Source organism: Poecilia latipinna, unplaced genomic scaffold (assembly GCF_001443285.1).
Source record: "Poecilia latipinna isolate Pla-1442-1.1 unplaced genomic scaffold, P_latipinna-1.0 Scaffold989, whole genome shotgun sequence".
NCBI lineage: Eukaryota > Metazoa > Chordata > Actinopteri > Cyprinodontiformes > Poeciliidae > Poecilia > Poecilia latipinna.
The window spans coordinates 176,382-194,720 of NW_015113605.1; the positions used below are offsets into that span (position 1 = coordinate 176,382).

The window sequence follows — 18,339 nt, forward strand, 5'->3', positions numbered from 1 at the left end:
GGAAGTAGAGAGAGAGAGAGAAGGGGGGGGAGGTGTTGCGCAACAACACATTCAATAAAGGTCAGCTGAGCTGAAAGATGAAGCTGTTACATGTTTAAATGTTGAGGTCAGTGGGGTTTTGGTGCAGCTGGTCAATAATAGCATAAGTGATGAAAGCTATAACTTCACAATGAGATCAGCTGTTCTCTATGGGAGCTTTTTAAGTTCCTCCTTTATTTTTATCCATGGTTTCACTGAGGAGAAAAGGAGAATAGAGCCAGATGAAAAAAGTTTGATGATAGTTGGATGCATTGTGCAGCTCAAGTCTGATCTTGTCTGGTATTCAGACATGATGTATCGGAGGATATATGTCCATATTGTACTGCTTGAAATTTTTAAGTAAAGTGCAGCAGCGTACAAAGAAGACTAACCATGTTATAAAATGTTTCCACTCTTTTTCTACTCAGACTTCCCTTTGGGTGAGATGACCAAGGGTCACGATTCCCATCTGGGAGTGAAAATGGATGTCTAAGAATTACTGAGGTCTTTCTAGTCTGATTGACATTCTGTTTATACAAATACATAATTATGCCCCTAGTAAGACAGTTTGTTTATGTAAAATAAAGAGATCCACATCAAAGTGGCTGCTTAGAGTATGAAAAACAGAGTTTCACTTGTGTTATTTAGAGACAGAACTTCTCTCTCCATGAACATTTCAGGTCTGACCGTATCTAATCTGACCTCTTCCTCAATCTGTCACTGGGTCGCATCTCCTCCTCCCCTGACGAAACCCCAACAGTAACTAATTCTTCTTCCTTCTCAGCACCTGCTGCCAGTCAAACTAAGTTTGACACATTTTGCTGTGTCTACTTAGTAGCTTTTTAATCCTTTTTTCTCTGATTTTCTGCACCCCCACTGCACTGTTACGGTTTATCCATTCCTCTCGTTTCTTTCAAACTCAAACAGCAGAAGTTGATAACTTTGATCAGAGGGAGACCGATGAGGGGTTTTATTGGATTGGCCTAATATCCTTCAAGAAAATCAACCCATCAGCCGTCGGGGAAGATTGAAAATTATTTATAATGTTCTCTTGATTAAATTATGTCAACCAGCCCAAAAATATATGCCAGGTCAAATGACCAAAACCAGAACCAGAATATCAACCCAGAAAAAAATAGAATAGAGTCTAGACAATTTCAGCATAATATTAACTCAACATCACGATTTAACCTAGACCAAAGCCAGAATAAAATCAGGTCAAAGCCAAAGAAGATCTAATGTTGGAGGAACAAATAATAAAATGTTACAGAAAGTAGAACAAGTCCATAAAGTGGAGTTTATAGGTTCCAACATTTGGACTGAAATTTACAGTAAACATGAGCATAAAGGACAAGTGTTTCTGGGTAGCAGCTGACTGACTCCGAACCAAGGATTACTCTCAGTAAAACACAGCACAGGTGTTAAAGATTTACTAATAAACATGAGTCAGCTGATTTTTATTTCTATACAATTTTACATGTGGATTTGCAGCTCAGCTGGTTCTCTGTATGATATCTCACATTTCCCTGAAGTCAAACTGCAAGTTTCTGATTATTTTGTTCACTCTGAGCAGAATCAGGCGTCCCAGATGAGAAACTTTACTGGTCCAGTCACTCTGCCCCTCAACCTGCTGCAGCCTCTCTGTTCTCCATGTAAACAGACCAGGCGATTGCTGCAGAGGTCAAAGTGCCAATGCTCCATCAGTCACTTGTTTGTCAACAGGAATGACAAACATGGATACCTGTGGACCCAGACAGCACTTCCTGTGATCTCAGAAGGTAAGAAGCAGCAGATTCTGCAGCCCAGTCTGACAGAACCATGCCTACGCTCCACATCCTGCTGAGTACTGGCTTCCAGACAGTCTGTGGAGTGTGTTGATGAAACCTGCTGTTTTAATGCTCATGTTCTTATCCAGGCCCTTTAACACCTTCAGACACTTATTATACATCTGAAGAAAACACGGTAACACTTTATTTGAAGGGGGGTGAATAAGACTGTCATAACACTGTCATAAACATGTCATAACACCTGTCATGAACATCAATAAGCCTTCATGAATATTTATAACTGTTGTCATAAAGCATCATTCGGTAAATTATGACACTTTTAATACAAAGTTGACATTATTCAAAATGTCTTTGTTATGACAACTTGACATTAACCAGGAAATCATTACTGTTTAAACTTAACCTTTAATAACATAAAGTGACCTCATTTTTAAAGTGCAATCAGTAATACTTTTATAACAAATTTATATCAGAGAACTGCATGATTTATGGATCCAGCTGTGAGTTTGAATGTTGTGTTGATGTTTTCTTTCAGGTATTTTATAACTGCTGTGAATTACTCAATTAAATCAAATCAGAATCATAAAATAAAGCTTGTCAGATATAAATTAGTTCTGCACCAAAAATCACTACATCCATATGTCGTTCTTTATGAAAAATGCTTAATTTAACACAAGGAACATGTAAAACAAAGGCATCAGGTTTGATGGTTATTGATCTGCAAGCAGTTCATTTGACTACATTAACACAATATAATCCTGCAACCCTTCAGATAATTAATAAAGGATACATTTTTAAAACAATGTTTAAAATGTTGAATGCTCATGATTTTCTCGCTGCTACTTATAAATGGTTGGCTGAGGATCCAGGTTGCTCAGCCAACCTTGATATTAAACAGAATGAGAGTGAAAATAATAATGAAGCTGAACTATAAGCTGCATGTAGTGGCATCATCATGATGGGGGAGAAGCTGCAGATTTAAATTCATGACAGCATTTCAAACGTTTCCTGAAGAACTTTGAGGAGAACTGGAAGTCAAAATCATTCTTTTATAACAAGTTTTTCTCAAGCAGAAAATCTTCAGCACTTTATGAACAAATAAAAGAAGAAAAGGCTGCACTCTTGGCTTGTGCAGCTGCTGTAAACATGCATTTGAGGAGCAGGAATACCTGGTAAAGAAAAATAGGAACAACTTCAGATGGACACCAAAATAGCTGCTGCTAATGCCAAGCTAATGGTGCTAGAGGGCATCACTAAAGGCAGCATTACATCTCAGCATTCTGATGGAATGGATTCATATGTTAGAAAAGGTGCTAGCTAAACTCAAGATCAAACCTACTTTACCAATTCCATGAGCTTCATGGATGGTTACCAAACCTTCCCCGAAGCTTCAAGAAGCTGCTGCACTCCTGTTGGATAAAGAGGTTGTGTCAGATCTAAACACAGCCTATGAAAAACGCATCCCAGCTCTGGTGGATGACACGATTTTCAATACTTTGGTGTCACAAACGGCTCCCCCTGCAATAGTCCAGTGGTCGAGAGGAGAGGAGGAGAGCTTGTGAGTCTTAAGTCTGGTTTAGACGGCACAATTTAAGAATTGTCGGCTGATTCTCCAAACCTCTGTGACCACAGAGCTGATAAAAGTACAACAGGTTCGATCGGTTCGTGTGTCCAAGACAGGAGCAACACGAACCGATTCCAGAAGAAAATCCTGTAAAGCTAAATAAAAATGAGTTAATATTCCTCATCCTAATAGAAATAGTCCAAACTCTGATATGATATGTTTTTATTTAATAACTGGTGACAGAAATGAGGCTCCAGTTGTTTCCTCTGAAGATCCAAAAGTTCAGATTTAATCTGAATGATCTGCTGAACGTCTGAGGATCAGATTTATTCTCATATTTACACCCGAGTCAGTTTGTGGCTCTGGAAGGTTTCCATCTGTTTTTGTTTTCTTCTGGACGTCAGAAAGCTGCTGCTGCCTGACCCAGTTTCCCTGCCAGTCCTTACTGGGTCGTTCCCAGTGCAGATGTGTGCGGCTCAGTCTGGATCCGGTTCTCTCTTTCAGAAGCCAGCAGCGCTTCTCACGTGAAGCAACGTCTTCATCTGGTTCTGATTGACTTCTGTCGTCTGATATGTAGGACGGCGCATTACGGCCATTTCAGATAAAAAAAACAATTAAAAATGTGTCAATTTCTGCCAAAAAACCTCAGAAATTTTCTAGATAAAGCAAGATAATTTATGGATTAGAAAAATAAAATTCTTCTGAAACTCAAATTTTGAAGTTTTTTTCCAGTAAATTTTTGACTTTTTGAGTTCAAACATTATCTTGGTTTTTTTTTCTAGAAATTTTCTGATATTTCAATGTATTTCATTTGTTAGTATTATCATTGAATCATTTTTAACTCTTTCTCACAGTCGTAGTTCTTCTCAGGGTAGACGCAGCTCTCTGGGCTTACGTCCTGAACCTGCAAATAAAAACACAACAGATCAAATTAGACAAAATAAATCATCACTAAGATGGAATAAAAATGTTAAAACTAATGATTTAATGAAGCTTTGTGCTTATTTAATAGTAAATAAAGAAACTCCTTGAGTTTGGGGAATAATTTACATCTCCCTGCAGCTCCTGGCTCCTGCAGACATTCGTCTCATTGCTGATCTCAGAACAGGTGTCATCAGTTTTGGTGAGATCGGCCACATGATGAATCCCTGCAGACAGGAAACACAGGAAGCCACTAATTTCACTCATATTGTTTTTTTAGTAACTTTATTGAAAGTAAATGAGTTAAAAATGTTTTTTTTATTGTTGTAATGTTTCCTCTCACCCAGCTTAGCAGTTTTCTTTCTGATTCTGATGTCCTGAATCGACTTCCTAACGGTTCCTCCCAGCACATTTGATCTTTTACCATCTAAGACAGAAACCAGGATGTGAGCTTTTATAGTTGGATTCTGGTTGTTGAGGGAATCTGTTTTTGACAAAGCATTTTGAGTTGAACTGAAAAGTCAAATAGTTGTAACAATAATAATAAATTGTTCTTTATTCTCCTTCAGCAGCAGAAACCTCGCTGTGTATCCATCCTTTATGTCCCTTCAGGGCCTTTTTTATGTTATCATGAACTTTTCTGTTTCCAACTGATGTTACTCAGACCCATCATGTCATTTATTACCAGAGGATTCTTGTCACCCTGTTCTCCTTTTTAATGCTGTAAGTTTTGTACTGTTAACCAGAAAAAAAAACAAACATTCAACATGAAACCTCCATCCATCGGCTGTCCTTGCAGGCTGATGGCTCCGAATCTTAAAAAATTCGCTTTTGTCTTTCCATGTTTATTCAACTGAGAGCTGTGAAGGCTTATTATAATCGCAGGATTTCTTTTTTTCCTGCCATTTTACGCGGCTTTTTGGAGGCTTTAACATATTAAAACCTCCTCAGACTTCACCCAGAATTGTCTCCCACAATTTTCAGATTCCAGTGGAATCGTAAGCGGACGTGGCCAAACTGCTCTACAGCATTTGATATGGTGCCGTTTGATGCACTGTGTCACTGCAAAAAAATAAAGAAAGAAATCCAGCATGCTGCATGACGAGGGGAGTGAGACGTCTGGGCTGAACCACTGGCCCACTAAAGCACCGTCTAACCAGGAACACCTTATCGGTGCAGACACAGAGCCAACGCGCTGGGAAGCATGTTGAGATGTAAGAACACGCTGCACATAATTCTTTGTTCACAAAGATAAATGATCCTCACTGTTCACTCAACACGTCTGACAGCAGCGGCTTTTAAACTCGACTCGTACCTTGATGAAGAATTCTCCAAAGAAACATCAGTCCTCACAGGGATAAATATCCACACAGGTGAACAGTTTGAGTGACAGAAGGCGCGCAGATCTGCACCGAGGTAAACTCCAGAGACTGGGCCGCGCCAGCGCGCGAGGCGCCAGCGGTGTGATTGGTGCACTGCTACCGACTTCCTGCCCTGTTCAACGCATCAGCTATAAACCAACGATTCTGCTCAGCACAGCAAAAACACCTGCAGTCCAGCTTATTAAAAAATAAATAAAAACAAGTAGTGCTTAGCCTAGCTGGGGGGCAAGTAAAGCCTGGCAGCTGCCAGGCTTATCATACTCCAGGGTAAACCCTGTAGTGGTAAGTGTTCCAAACACAATTTGGGTGCAGTCGTGCTTTAGATCAGGTCGATAATACACAGAAGTTATGATGGCTGCAATGCTTTGACACAACTGGTTATATTTAGGTCCTTTTTTTAACTGCTAAGGTATTCCTCTCCGATCTCGATGAGGCTCCTCAGGGTGTTGAGGATCAGAGCGTCGGTTTCATGGTTCAGCTTCTTCTCACAGTGGTAGTTCTTGATGGGGAAGATGCAGTTCTCTGGGATTCCCACCAGTTTGCTGAGGAGCTGAATCTGCAAGGAAAAACCAGAATAGATCACAAAGCAGTACAGTAGGGAAAAGATGTATTTAGTAAAGATCTATTCAGTAAAGTTCTTTAAGTATTACAGAAAAAAGCTATTCAGCTTTTAAAAAAGCCGCAGTGTATGTACCATAAGCAGCAACAGTAGAACAGGAGTAATTTACCTTTTGCTGGAGTGTCCGGCTGTGGCAGACATTTTTTATATCTTCTCTGATCTCAGGACAGGCCTCATCAATTTTGGAGAGAATGGCCACATGAGGAATCCCTGCAGAGGAAAGTAACATACATCTCACTGTTTCACAATATGAAGTTCTGTGGACTGATAAATATATAAAATACACCAGTTTTTTGTTTTTTGTTTGTTTTCTGGCCTCATTGATGGTTGGATGACTTCATCCCTGGGTTTCTGTGGCGTCTCTCACCCAGCTCAGTGGCTTCGTCTCTGATCTCCTGAATTGTCTCTGCTATATTTTGGTCCAGCTGATTTATTGTGTTGGCATCAAAGACGGTAACCAGGATGTGAGCTTTGTCGTTGATAGTTGGATTCCGGTTGAAGAACGGATCGGTTTCAGACAACGCACTCTGAGGGTGGAACTGGAAACAGTTAAATAGTTGCATCAATAAGAAATTATATGAATTTTTCCCCCATTTAGTTTTTTCACAGCTGCAGCAGAAACCTTACTTTATACTCATCCTTGATGTGACCCATCATGGCCATTTTCATGTCCTTCTCATGGACTCTTCTGTGTTTCCAGCTGATGTTGCTCAAACCTGTCATGTCATTCAGTACAAAAGGATACGCGGTTTCCTGGTCTCCTCTTTTAATCTTGTAGGTTATGTACTGTTAACCAGAAAAATAAAACAAATATTAGGAATAAACTTTTAATTTTGTCTTTTAATCAATTTACTTATTTTAAATTTAACATTTGTGTGTGAAAATTGTGATGCAGAATTTCAGATAAGTTATTTTATGTCAGATATGAATGACAGAACATGAAGTGAATGTTTTATTTTGGTGCAACAGTAAATCAGTGCAGAACTAATCATCAGAATTACAAGATAGAGAATGAGAATATATTTTTCTCTTAAATGAGTCATACATTTCCTTTTACCTTCTTGGTGAAGCTGTTCTGGATGATGTTGCACGCAGTCGCCTTGTGACAGATTCTACCCTCCAAGGCGCTGAAGACGGAGTTGATGAAACTGGACTTTCCGGCTCCGACGGGTCCATGCAGAAGGATCCTGAGCTGCCGGTGGCTACCTTTGGGTCTGTAGTCGTTTATGAACTGCAGGTCAGTCTCTCGGTCTCTGCTCAGGAAAACAAACATCACATCGCCCCCTAGCTGTAACTGACTGAATTACTGGACATGTTTGCTGAGGGAAGGCAGAGCTAGAACAGAGGCAACAGGTTTTAAGTCTTTATGCAATATATTGTTGAATAGACACTCACTCCCAATCAATCGGCAGCCATGGCTTTTCAAGAACTGTCAAATACAGAAATAAATTAAAATAATGACATCAAATGACATTTATAATAATAGGTATATCAGTTTTAAACAAACTTACATGGAGGAAGTGCTTTGGCTTTAATACGTCCCATACCTGAAACAAAGACACATCTTGAGTTTTATCTCATTTTAAAATTTTAAATCAAATCATTTTTAGAAAATGCAATTATTAGATCCAGTTTACTTTCACTTTTCATGATTCAAGATAAACCTCTCATATTCAGATTGGAGATTTTAGACTTAAAAGGTAGCATGTTAAGATACACACATTTCTAGCTGAAAATTATAATGAACTTAAACATTTAAAGGAACTCCTTTGTTTTTTGTTTTCCTAAAACTTATTGATAAAATCCTCTTAAAGCTGCAGTATGTAACTTTCAAAAAATGTTTTTTATGTTTTTTACATATTTGTTAAAACTGTTACCATGTTGTAAAGGTTTAATATGAGACAGATAATCTGAGAAACGATTATCTGCCTCCTGAGCTACTACTGCTTTCTGCAGAGATGCTCCACTTTGACCAAAACCAACCAATCAGAGCCAAGAGGCGGGGCTTAGTGCTGTCAATCAGCTTTATGTCCATGCAGCTAAATGCTAATGGCAGAGAAACAACTTACTGTTAAAAGAAAACCGTTTTTCCGTCATCATCTGTGGCCATGCTAATTAGCTTTAGGATTTGTTGCAGGATCCTTTGAGGTGAACCAGCAGCTGTGTAAGGTCGTGTTGTGTTCTGGTCATATGAACTATATCTGTCCAATCATAGCTCATGAGGTGTTCCTTTGAAATATTTACATACACACATTTGTTCATAAGTAACAGTGAATATTTATTTTTAGTACAGGAAGTAATCACACATGTAGCACTCAAAGACTGTTCAGAGACAGTTGATAACTGAAACATTACTTTGAATCAAAAATTAAAACCTACCTAACAAAAGAGGACATTAAGTTGGTGGTTCACATCAGTCCAGTTGTTCTGCCCCAGTACATTAAATAAAACACAATAAACTGTTCTGCCCCTGTAGATTAAATAAAACACAATAAATAAACATAAACAAACTGCAGCGCATTAGCTCCCAATGAGCAGTTAGCAACAGTTAACAGTTGTAACATTAAACATAACTAAAATGCACGACATTAATAATAGGTAATAACAGGTGAAAACCCTCACAAAACATGGCAAAATTACTCATGAAACTCTGTATATAATTAAATTTGTCTAATAGATATGCTAAAATATAATATTTGTAAAGAAAACAGAACCGATCCTGATACGTACCACAGTTACAGGCGGCAACAGAAAAAGGGGGAGGAGCTGTCGGTTACCGGTTGCTATGGTAACCGCCAACCGTCAGGAGAAGCAGGAAACAACTTCCGGACTAAACAAAATCAATACAAAGAATAAATGAACAAATAAACATATGCTTTTTAGATATAAGTCAGTTTATTAAAAAAAAAATTATGTTTTTCTTACCTGAATAAAAAATTATTTCATTATAAAACGATTTGTTTTTTAATTGTTTTTAAACTTGTGAGTTAGAAGCTTAATATGGTTATTTCAGTATTGTTTCTTCCCTTAAATAAACCACAACTCCCCGTTTCACCTTTTATTTTGGGAAATTCAATATCATGTAGTTTACTCAGCTATAATCCTCCATATTATGTTTTCCTTCCTTTCAGTCATAATTATATATTTTTTTTTTATTTTAGGAATAACGTATATTAGCTGCAAACAGCTAATAAACGTATTTTAGCTGTTGTAAAGACTTCTTGTAAAGAAGTTGTAAACTGATGGCTGAGATGTTTTACAACTAATTATTTTTAATGGTTAATTGTGGGCATGGAAACGTTTACAAAATAACTCAAATTTCTGTTAGGTTACACATAATTTAAAAGAAAAATCAATTCCCTTCACTTGAAACGCAACAAAAAAGTACAGGAAGAAAATTATTTAAAATAAATATAAAGTTATTAAAACCTGACTCCTCTACATCGCATGCAAGCGCATATTAATTTTATTTAATCTGTAAAGATTATGTTAAAAATAAAATTTATAGCAGAAACATCTTTTAGAAAAATGTAATGATCCAAATCAATATTTGTATCAATCAGGACGAAAATTATTCAAATATCTTCATGCCTTTGTTATTTTCGGTCACTCACACATTTTTATATGAAAAAAAACTTTATGACATAATAACATATCTTTTAAGTAAACAAGGATTTTAGAAAATAGAATGAAACATTAAAGCTCTGAAAGACTTAAATAACTGTTCAAACTTTTTAAATCGATCAGTTCAGCCTGTGCAGCGTTGAGCCGCAGTGATGCGGAGCTCCAGCAGGGGGCAGCACGCTCTTACTTTCTGTTCGGTTTTATTGTTGCTGCAAGTTGAGTCATCCTGTTTAAAATAAATGTTATTCTTCCCATCCGTATGGAAATACCAGGAAAGATAGAATGCTTAGAAAACTCCAGGTTTAATGTATTATTAAACATATCGGTTAGTTTTCTTAGTCTTCTTTAAGGGTCAAGGGAATTTTGTCGGACAATAAAAAAAACAACTCAAGTTGACAATTTCTTGCAGTTTAATTTAAAACAGGCAAAAAATAACACAAAACATATAAATTTATTCTAATTAAGTAAGTCACAGAAAGTCACATAAAATTATCCGATTATGCATCTGCAATTATGAATTGAATATTGAGCATTTCTGTTTTTATGTCACTAAAGTAATTAATATATTATTGATTTGAGGAATGATTTATGAAAACAAAATCAAACTTTTACAGACAAAATGAAGTAGATATTCTTTATCTTTATAGAAAAAGATCAAACTCTGATATTATGTTTTTATTTAAAAACTGGTGACAGAAATGAGGATCCACTTGTTTCCTCTGAAGATCCCAAAGTTCAGATTTAATCTGAATGATCCGCTGAACGTCTGAGGATCAGATTTATTCTCATATTTACGCCTGAGTTCTGGAAGGTTTCCGTCTGTTTTTGTTTTCATCAGGATGTCAGAAAGCTGCTGCTGCCTGACCCAGTTTTCCTGCCAGTCCTTACTGGGTTGTTCCCAGTGCAGCTGTGGGCGGCTCAGGCTGGATCTGGTTCTCTCTTTCAGAACCCAGCAGCGTTTCTCACATGCAGCAAAGTCTTCATCTGGTTCTGCTTGACTGATATAGGTCGGCGTATTATGGCCATTTCAGATAGAGAAAAAAATATTGTAAATTTCTGCCAAAAAAACTCAGAAATTTTCAGACTCAGAAATTAGATATAGCAAAATTTTCACACTCAGAAAATTTCTGATCTTAAAAAATAAAAAAAGTTCTAAATAATTTCTGAGATTAATTTCAAAATTTCTGAATATATATATAAAAATTCTAGGCTTATTTCAAATTCTCAATTTTTCAAGCTAGGAAATTTTTTGTAGAAAATTGCCGAGCCTAATCTCAGACTTTTTAAGTTCAGAAATTTACTTATTTTCTACAGAAAATATCTAATATTTAATTGAAAATTTCCGATTTTATTTCTGGCAAATTTTCATTTTTTTAAGGTTAGAGATGTTCTTGATTTTTGCAACAACAAAAAAAAACTGAAATTAATCTTAAAATTTCAGAACAAGTTTTTTACTATTCAAGTTCAGAGGTTTAGTTGTTTTTTTCTAGAAAATGTGAGATTAATCTCAAAATTTCTGATCTTTTTTTTTTCCAGAAATTTTTCCACGTAAGAAATTTCAGAATTTGACTTTAATCTTAGAGTTGTGACTTTCATCTCAATTCTCATTTTCTTCCCAGTGCCCGCAGCATCAGCACTAGAATCAACAGCAACACTGTAAACAACAGCAGCAGCAGCAGCAGCAGCATCGCAGGAGCTGGCAGCACCATGAAGGGGAAGAAAACCTCCTCCAGGAGGGGAGCAGCCGACAAGCGGAGCAACACCAGCTGAACCAGTCAGGAGGAGGAGGAGGAGCGGATGGATGCCAGCCTGGGATCAGACAGCAACAGCAGCAACAACAACCCTCCTCCGACTGGGACCAGCTCCCAGTTTAATCATTATTATGGGAATGGAAGAGGAGGGCCTTGCTTTGATCAACATGGCGGACAACAAAGCCCAGGGACTGGGGTAACAGCGGCGGCACACACGGTACACGGCACCATGGACCAGGTCCACAACTCCCACGAAGGCTACAGCAACAACAGCCCGTACAACCACTATCCGAACTACCGAGCGGGCTACGGGAGCGGCGGCTACGGGGGCATGATGAGCCCCTCACGGCAGGGGAACAGCCTGATGGGCCCGGCGGCCGCTAACCCGGCCAAAGCGGCTATGGTGGCCGCCAGTTCTCCGGCTGGAGGAGGCGGAGGAGGATTCCAGCGGTTTCCCGGACAGGGTCAGCAGCACCCTTCGGGGGCTACGCCGACTTTGAACCAGTTATTAACGTCTCCGAGCCCGATGATGCGCGGCTACGGAGGCGGATATTCAGATTACAGTAATCCCGCTGTACAGCAGCACCAGTCGGGTGTGGGGCCGGCGGAAGACACGGGCTCTCAGTACGGATCAGCAGCAGCGCATGGTTGGGGAGGACAACAGAGGAGTCACCCGGGTCACAACGGACCGAGCAGCGGAAGATCTCAGGTGATTTAACCGGAATTAACGTCTGTTTTTCCCAGATAAAGACACCCACCACGGTCTGTTCTGTCAGTTAGCCGCTATGCTAACCCCGCTAGCTCTACTGGTATCGGTGACAGACCTGATTTTCACAACACGACACGCGGATTCCTGGTATTTTGGACTAATTACTTAACAAAATACAACACTGCGTGCTTTATTTCTATTGGGAATATCGATTATCACCAAATAGAGGTAAAATATATTGCTAAAATGTTGTATTTTGTGTCCAAGGTGACTCCGTGTTTAGCTCGATATGCTAAGCTAATGTTAGCCTCGTAGGCCCGAACGGATCTTGCGGAAACAACCGTTAACGGTTATATTTCCTCATTTTTAATCAACTTTAAATTAATTTAACTACATTTAGGAACATTAAAAGATGATGACAGGAGTTATAAATGATCTGACAGCTAATTCCTCCCCTGACACCCAGTAACCTCTTATCATATGCTAATTAGCCCGTCTTTTTAGTCAATAAAGCCGACCATCACGTCGTTTTTTTCACCGACACTTCAGTCAGAAAACGGTCCAAATTGTGACTTAAATCCAGTTTTTATTCATCAAAGCTGTCCAGGTTTGAGCCCCTGATCTGTACAGAGATTTATGGGCAAAACGCCCACAGTGTCCAAGTCTCCAAACAGGAGCCCTGACCTTCACACATGCAGATTAGCCATGTGCCCATCAGCACCGGGATAAATACACAGCTGTCCCCGCAGCTACAGCTGCCAGCCAGCCGGAGGCAGCAGTCTCTGACACCGGTCAGCCTGTCACCCGTGTCCGGGACATCAAGCAGGATTTTAATTTTCAACTTTTAATAGCACAAGTCATTGTAATAACCATTTCCTTTAACAAGAATCTCAGCTTAAAAATAGAGGTTAAGTTATATTTAAAGAACTATAAGGGTTTTTCCAAAATAAACATCAATAAACAAATTTTATTTAAGTTGCATATTTTAATGCTAATTTGAGAATTCAGATGTAGGAACGTCTAAAAGTTGCATGAAACCATCAATAATAAGAGAATAATTGAAAATTTGAAGAAAATTTACACACATCTTGAAGAAAAAGCCACCCAGTGTGAGTACTTTGTAGAATCATCAAGTCTCTTCTGGTATCCAGCTGAAATTTTTTATTTTTTCTCAATTGGATTAATGTCTGGACTTTGACCAGGCCTTCTACCCCATGATTCTAGTGTGATCTCAATTGGTTTGTCCTGCTCTAAGGTGAACCCTACAGGTTTTCCTCCAGGTTTGTCCTGGATTTAGCTTCACCCGTCTTCACTTAAACTTTGACCAATTTCCCCTTTCCTGCTGAAAAAATCAGCACAGCATGATACTGCCACTACAATGCTTCACTGTGTGTGGATGATGTGTTCAGGATGATGTTCTTCCAGATGTTTTTTTTTTTTGGAGTTTGCAGCAAACTCCAAAATTGACATGCATGTGTTTTTTAACATGTTGCTACTCTTTCATAAAGTTCAGATTTCTAAAGTTTGCGACTAAAAAGGATGTTTTCTACCTGACAGTGGATCATGCATCATAGTTTGAAGTTTTAGGTAAGGAAATGTTAGGTAATTTGATTAATATAGCACATTTTCAACAACAAGGCAATTCAAGGTGCTTTAGACAATTTAAAGTGCTTTTTTAATGTGGCAAATGTGAAAAAGCGTAGCAGATATGAACATTTTTGCATGTGGTTCTGAAAGCTTTAACTGAACTCCTCAGGTTAGATCAGGAATATAGATTATTTAAACGGTGCATTGGAAAATAACAAACAGAATTGAATTTGTGATATTGGAAGGTATTTTTGTTGGATGTTGATAGAAAACCTTTAGCTGGATCAAAGCACAAAGTTGCACTCTGTTGTTGTTGCTAATTTATTATTTTAAAGCATTTATGTCCACAAATCAAATTAGAAAGCAGCTGAATCGCCTCCTAGCTGACCTGAGATGAGAACTATCGTTTGTTTACATTCTGGTTATTGATCAGCTGTTTTTACGTTCATTCAGAAAGGATTTATCTGTTTCTGTCTCCTTGGTAACGTGTTTACTCACCTGTCAGCCTCGCTGTGAGCATGGACGTTAAAGCTGACCCAGGCGTGGCAGTTGCTCGTTGCCTCCCAGGTTGCTCAGATTGCTCTCCTGCAGTCAGAGTGTGAGGAAGCAGCAGGAGACTTTCTGCTCCACAAACCCTCGTCATCCTGCTGCAGCCAAAACAAAACTCTGCCAGAACCATTTTATCTCTGAGTTTATTGAATGATAACCAGAATTTGTCTGGGAAGATTTTTATACGATTTGAGATCAAAACTGAACCAACATAAAGAAATGATTTGATACCTTCGTTTTATAGTTAAATTTTATATGCCAACTTATTTGGCAGGTAAAATGCTGAAGACATCCAGATTTGCCTAATTAGTTTTATTTTGTTTCGTGTCTTATCTCTTTCTGTTTTTTTATGTTTTTATGTCTTATATTTTATAAAGCACTTTGTGGTTTCTAACCTGTAAAAGATGCTGTATAAATAAAGTTTACTTATTTACTTTTAAGGTGTTTAAATAAGGCAAGAGTATTACCTGACAACGAGGCTGTAAAAGGTTTAATATTTAAAGTTATGTTATTTTTATTTTGTTTATTGCTTGAGGCATAAATAGGATTACAAATGTATGAGATTGTTGACTGTGGCTACATCGATCATGGTAACTGATTTTGCTGGCTGATACATTGTCCCAGAAATTATCGTGATAAATGATAATGTTGCTGTTTTGAGTTTTTCAAGTCATATAATGCAAGTACACATTCTCAAAAATCAATAACTTTAATTTCTTGTAAATATTTAACACTGGAACTGGGCGATATTTTAAATGTCCAAAATAAACAAAAATTTAAAAAAGAACAAATTATGAAATCTCTGTAAACAAGATTGTATTTAAAAAGAAGAGTTAGTTATCTAGTCATGCAGATGGAAATTATTGAGTTTGTTTTAACTCATGATGGGAAAAGATTTATTGCTTATTGCATCGGCAGTTATTGTGAATAAGAACTCATTCTTAATATCTGGTAAAATAAAGGTTGATTGAAGTTGGGCTGTAGAACATCAGAAATATCAGAAAAATATTAAATTGGGATACTTCTGTTAATGATACTGATAGCTAATAATTGATAGTTTATCAGCATCTGTGACAGTGTTTTTCAAAGTGAAGCCCATAATGAAGATCAGAAAGCTGGAGGGAAAAAGAAAAACAATATTTAAAAGATAATTTAAAAAATAAATGTTAATTTTTTTATAAATGTAATATGTTTTTCAGTATTCATCATCATCAGATTTATGTCATAATATAAAATTTCATGATACAATTTCCAAAACAGAACTAATTGCCAATTAAAATCAGAAGGTGTGAGGCAGCTTTTATGCTAAATGAATGTAATAGTTACTGAATAATAAATAATTGATTTTTTTTTTAATATCATTGTTTCTTTATGTATTTTATCTGTGGGTTTTTAAAGCGAATTTAACAAATGTTTGTTAGATTTTTCAGTCTAATTTATAGAAATAGCTTCACTATTTTTCTGTTTGCCGTTGCCTGCAGGTGGCGCCGATGGACCCGATGGCGATGAAGCGCTCTCAGCTCTATGGGATGAGCAACAGCCCGTACTCCCAGCAGCAGGGGGCGCCGTACCCTGGACAACCCTACAGCTCCCCCCACAGATACCCCATGGGAATGTCTGGCAGGGGGCAGATGGTAATGGGAGGGATGCAGTACCCTCAGCAGCAGGTAGGAGCCGCCATTTGGATTATTATACCACAAAACTGGATAAAATGAACTGTTAAACACTCTCAGCTCTATAAATAAATCAATAAATCACATTTTTATGTTAATATTGTTAAAAGCAGCAAATTCATGTTACCGTTAAAGATTCACTACCTAAATATTTTCATATTAGTCATATTAGTGTAGAAAAAAAACATCTACGTCATCTACTTATGTAATTAAACAACAAAAAACAGGAGTAAATAATAAAAATATGGCGAACTCCAAAATATTTTTTATAAATGAAGATCTTCTAAAGTGAAACCTTTTCCTTGAGTTTTCCACCTTTTTATTTGGCCGAGGCTGAAAACTGTGAGAATCTCTGCTAAGGTCAAACAACTTTAGTCGAATTATTTAGAAACAATCAAGAGTGCAACAGAAATGGGCCGAGATGCTAACCCTGAGGAACTCCATATATTATTAAGGGGGAGTTGTAAAACAGAAGCTACAACCTGATGAACCTGAACTGTGTACAGGTGTTAGAAAACCAACATAAACTTAGTTTTTGCTTCTTTTTTTCTGTTTTTTCTTCTGCTTAACTTGAAAAAACAAGTTGTGTCCATCCACATTTACCTTCATCTGGAAACAACACATTCTCTCTCTCTTTAAGAGAAAGTCACCATGTTGTGTCTCTGAGGTGATGATTCACATAAATCTGAGTAACAAATGTAACTGTACAGTAATCTTAGTGAGCTGTGGGTGTTTTGTCGGTCGTCATTCTCCTCCCCGACCCATTTAAACACTCCTAAACCTTGAGGTGAAGCGGCTGCAGTGGAGCGGGTCAGGCCCGGCTGCTCTGGGTCGGCCTATTTCTGGACTCCAGCCGGTTATTTTTAGACTCCAGACTGCTGATTTGGGTCTGAAGCTTCTGCTGCTTTTCAGTCTTCCTGGATGATTTCTGACAAAAACGACGATTCTGAGCCGCGGATGTTCGACTGTCTGAGGATTTGGTTGAAGCTTTGGATGTTTTCTGCTAAAGACTGAAAAGTTTTCATTCCTCAGTTTTCCACTCTTTAGTTTTGCTGCATGTGAAATTTCTCTAACAGCTTGAATAAATAAGTGAAGTCAGAATAGTGAGTGTAATGGGGGATAGAGGATGTTTTTCAGTAAAAACAAACAATTTAAAATTGTTCATAAAAATACATTCTTTATTTTGAACAAATCAATTAAAAACATGTTTTGCAGCATAAGAATCAGTCACTTTAGCTATTGTATTTGTCTGAAAACGAGTGAGAAGACGTTTACACTGATTTCATGAAGTATTTCCTGTAGCAGTCAACGCTACTACAAACCTTTATAAGCCTCTGACTGAAGACTGTTTCCTGGCATGCTAGCATCTTAATCTCCAGGCAGCAGAGACAATAATCCTGGATGATGCTATCACTTCTTGGTTAGCTGTGCTAATCCAGCTCCTTTGCTTTTGCTGCTCCTCTTTAAATCAGTTTGACTGTTTAGTTAGAGATGCTGGAGTAGGGGATACGACCCTTTAGTTCTGTTCTGCATCCACAAATTCTCCTTTTCAGCTTCTGGTTGGTTAGACTGAAATCTCCTGGAAGGTTTTCCTCACATCTCATAAAATAATTATTCTTAAATAAAATAAAATTTTCCAATTTTAAAATGCATTAAAAAATTATAGAAATTGTGCAAAGTATGCACTCTGTGAGTTACATGTCAGATGAAATTTTTTAAACTGGTACATTTATTACATTTAGTTTCTTAAGAAGTAACTTCAAATGTATTAAATACATGAATCAAAAAATATATTTATCCACTTAAACCGATCAATGGTAATAAAACGTTTAATGTCTAAATTATAGTATTTAAAAATTTTAAGCAGAAAATATAAAAAAATCATAATTTAAGAGGAAGTTAAAAAATATTTAAAAATCCTCAACAGGGTTTCCCCCAGTGTATTATAAGCCTGGCGGCCCGCCATGCTTTACTAGCCCCGCTGCCAGGCTAAGCGTTGCTTGTTTACTTTTCTAGGAAAATTAAAAAAAACATATATATATATATATATATGTTTTTTTTTTTTTTTAAAGCTGGGCTGCAAGCGTCTCTTTTGGTCTCAGCATTTCACTAGCAGAGCATATTCTTTCCTAAAGGGTAGGTTTATAATAAATAG

At 37.5% G+C, this 18,339-nt stretch overlaps 2 protein-coding genes across 2 annotated transcripts in view; one reads left to right on the plus strand and one right to left on the minus strand.

Moving 5' to 3' along the window:
- Nucleotides 1–3,574: 3,574 nt before the first annotated feature.
- On the minus strand, nucleotides 3,575–9,061 carry LOC106958461 (interferon-induced protein 44-like). Its single transcript, XM_015050370.1, has 14 exons — nucleotides 9,022–9,061; nucleotides 8,671–8,761; nucleotides 8,361–8,520; nucleotides 7,803–7,838; nucleotides 7,687–7,720; nucleotides 7,349–7,544; nucleotides 6,919–7,077; nucleotides 6,659–6,830; nucleotides 6,401–6,501; nucleotides 6,075–6,228; nucleotides 4,634–4,717; nucleotides 4,420–4,517; nucleotides 4,214–4,273; nucleotides 3,575–3,927 (listed from the first exon to the last, which is right to left on the minus strand). The coding sequence occupies exons 3-14, from the start codon at nucleotides 8,389–8,391 to the stop codon at nucleotides 3,658–3,660; spliced, it is 1,395 nt and encodes a 464-aa protein (XP_014905856.1). The 5' UTR covers nucleotides 8,392–8,520; nucleotides 8,671–8,761; nucleotides 9,022–9,061; the 3' UTR covers nucleotides 3,575–3,657.
- Nucleotides 9,062–11,575: 2,514 nt separating this feature from the next.
- arid1b (AT-rich interactive domain 1B) overlaps nucleotides 11,576–18,339 on the plus strand; it is a 32,059-nt gene continuing 25,295 nt past the window's right edge. Inside the window, exons 1-2 of the mRNA XM_015050376.1 lie at nucleotides 11,576–12,375; nucleotides 15,993–16,178. Coding sequence (XP_014905862.1) covers nucleotides 11,713–12,375; nucleotides 15,993–16,178 — 849 coding nt within the window. The 5' untranslated portion in view covers nucleotides 11,576–11,712. The remainder of the gene's footprint in view (nucleotides 12,376–15,992; nucleotides 16,179–18,339) is intronic.

Coding starts and splice junctions, on each gene's coding strand:
- LOC106958461 (XM_015050370.1), bottom strand. CDS start 8,391: ATGATGACGGAAAAACGGTTTTCTTTTAACA. Junction 7,078..7,348: donor AGAACAGCTTCACCAAGAAG/GTAAAAGGAAAT, acceptor TCTGGTTAACAG/TACATAACCTACAAGATTAA. Junction 4,518..4,633: donor AAAGAAAACTGCTAAGCTGG/GTGAGAGGAAAC, acceptor TCCTGTCTGCAG/GGATTCATCATGTGGCCGAT.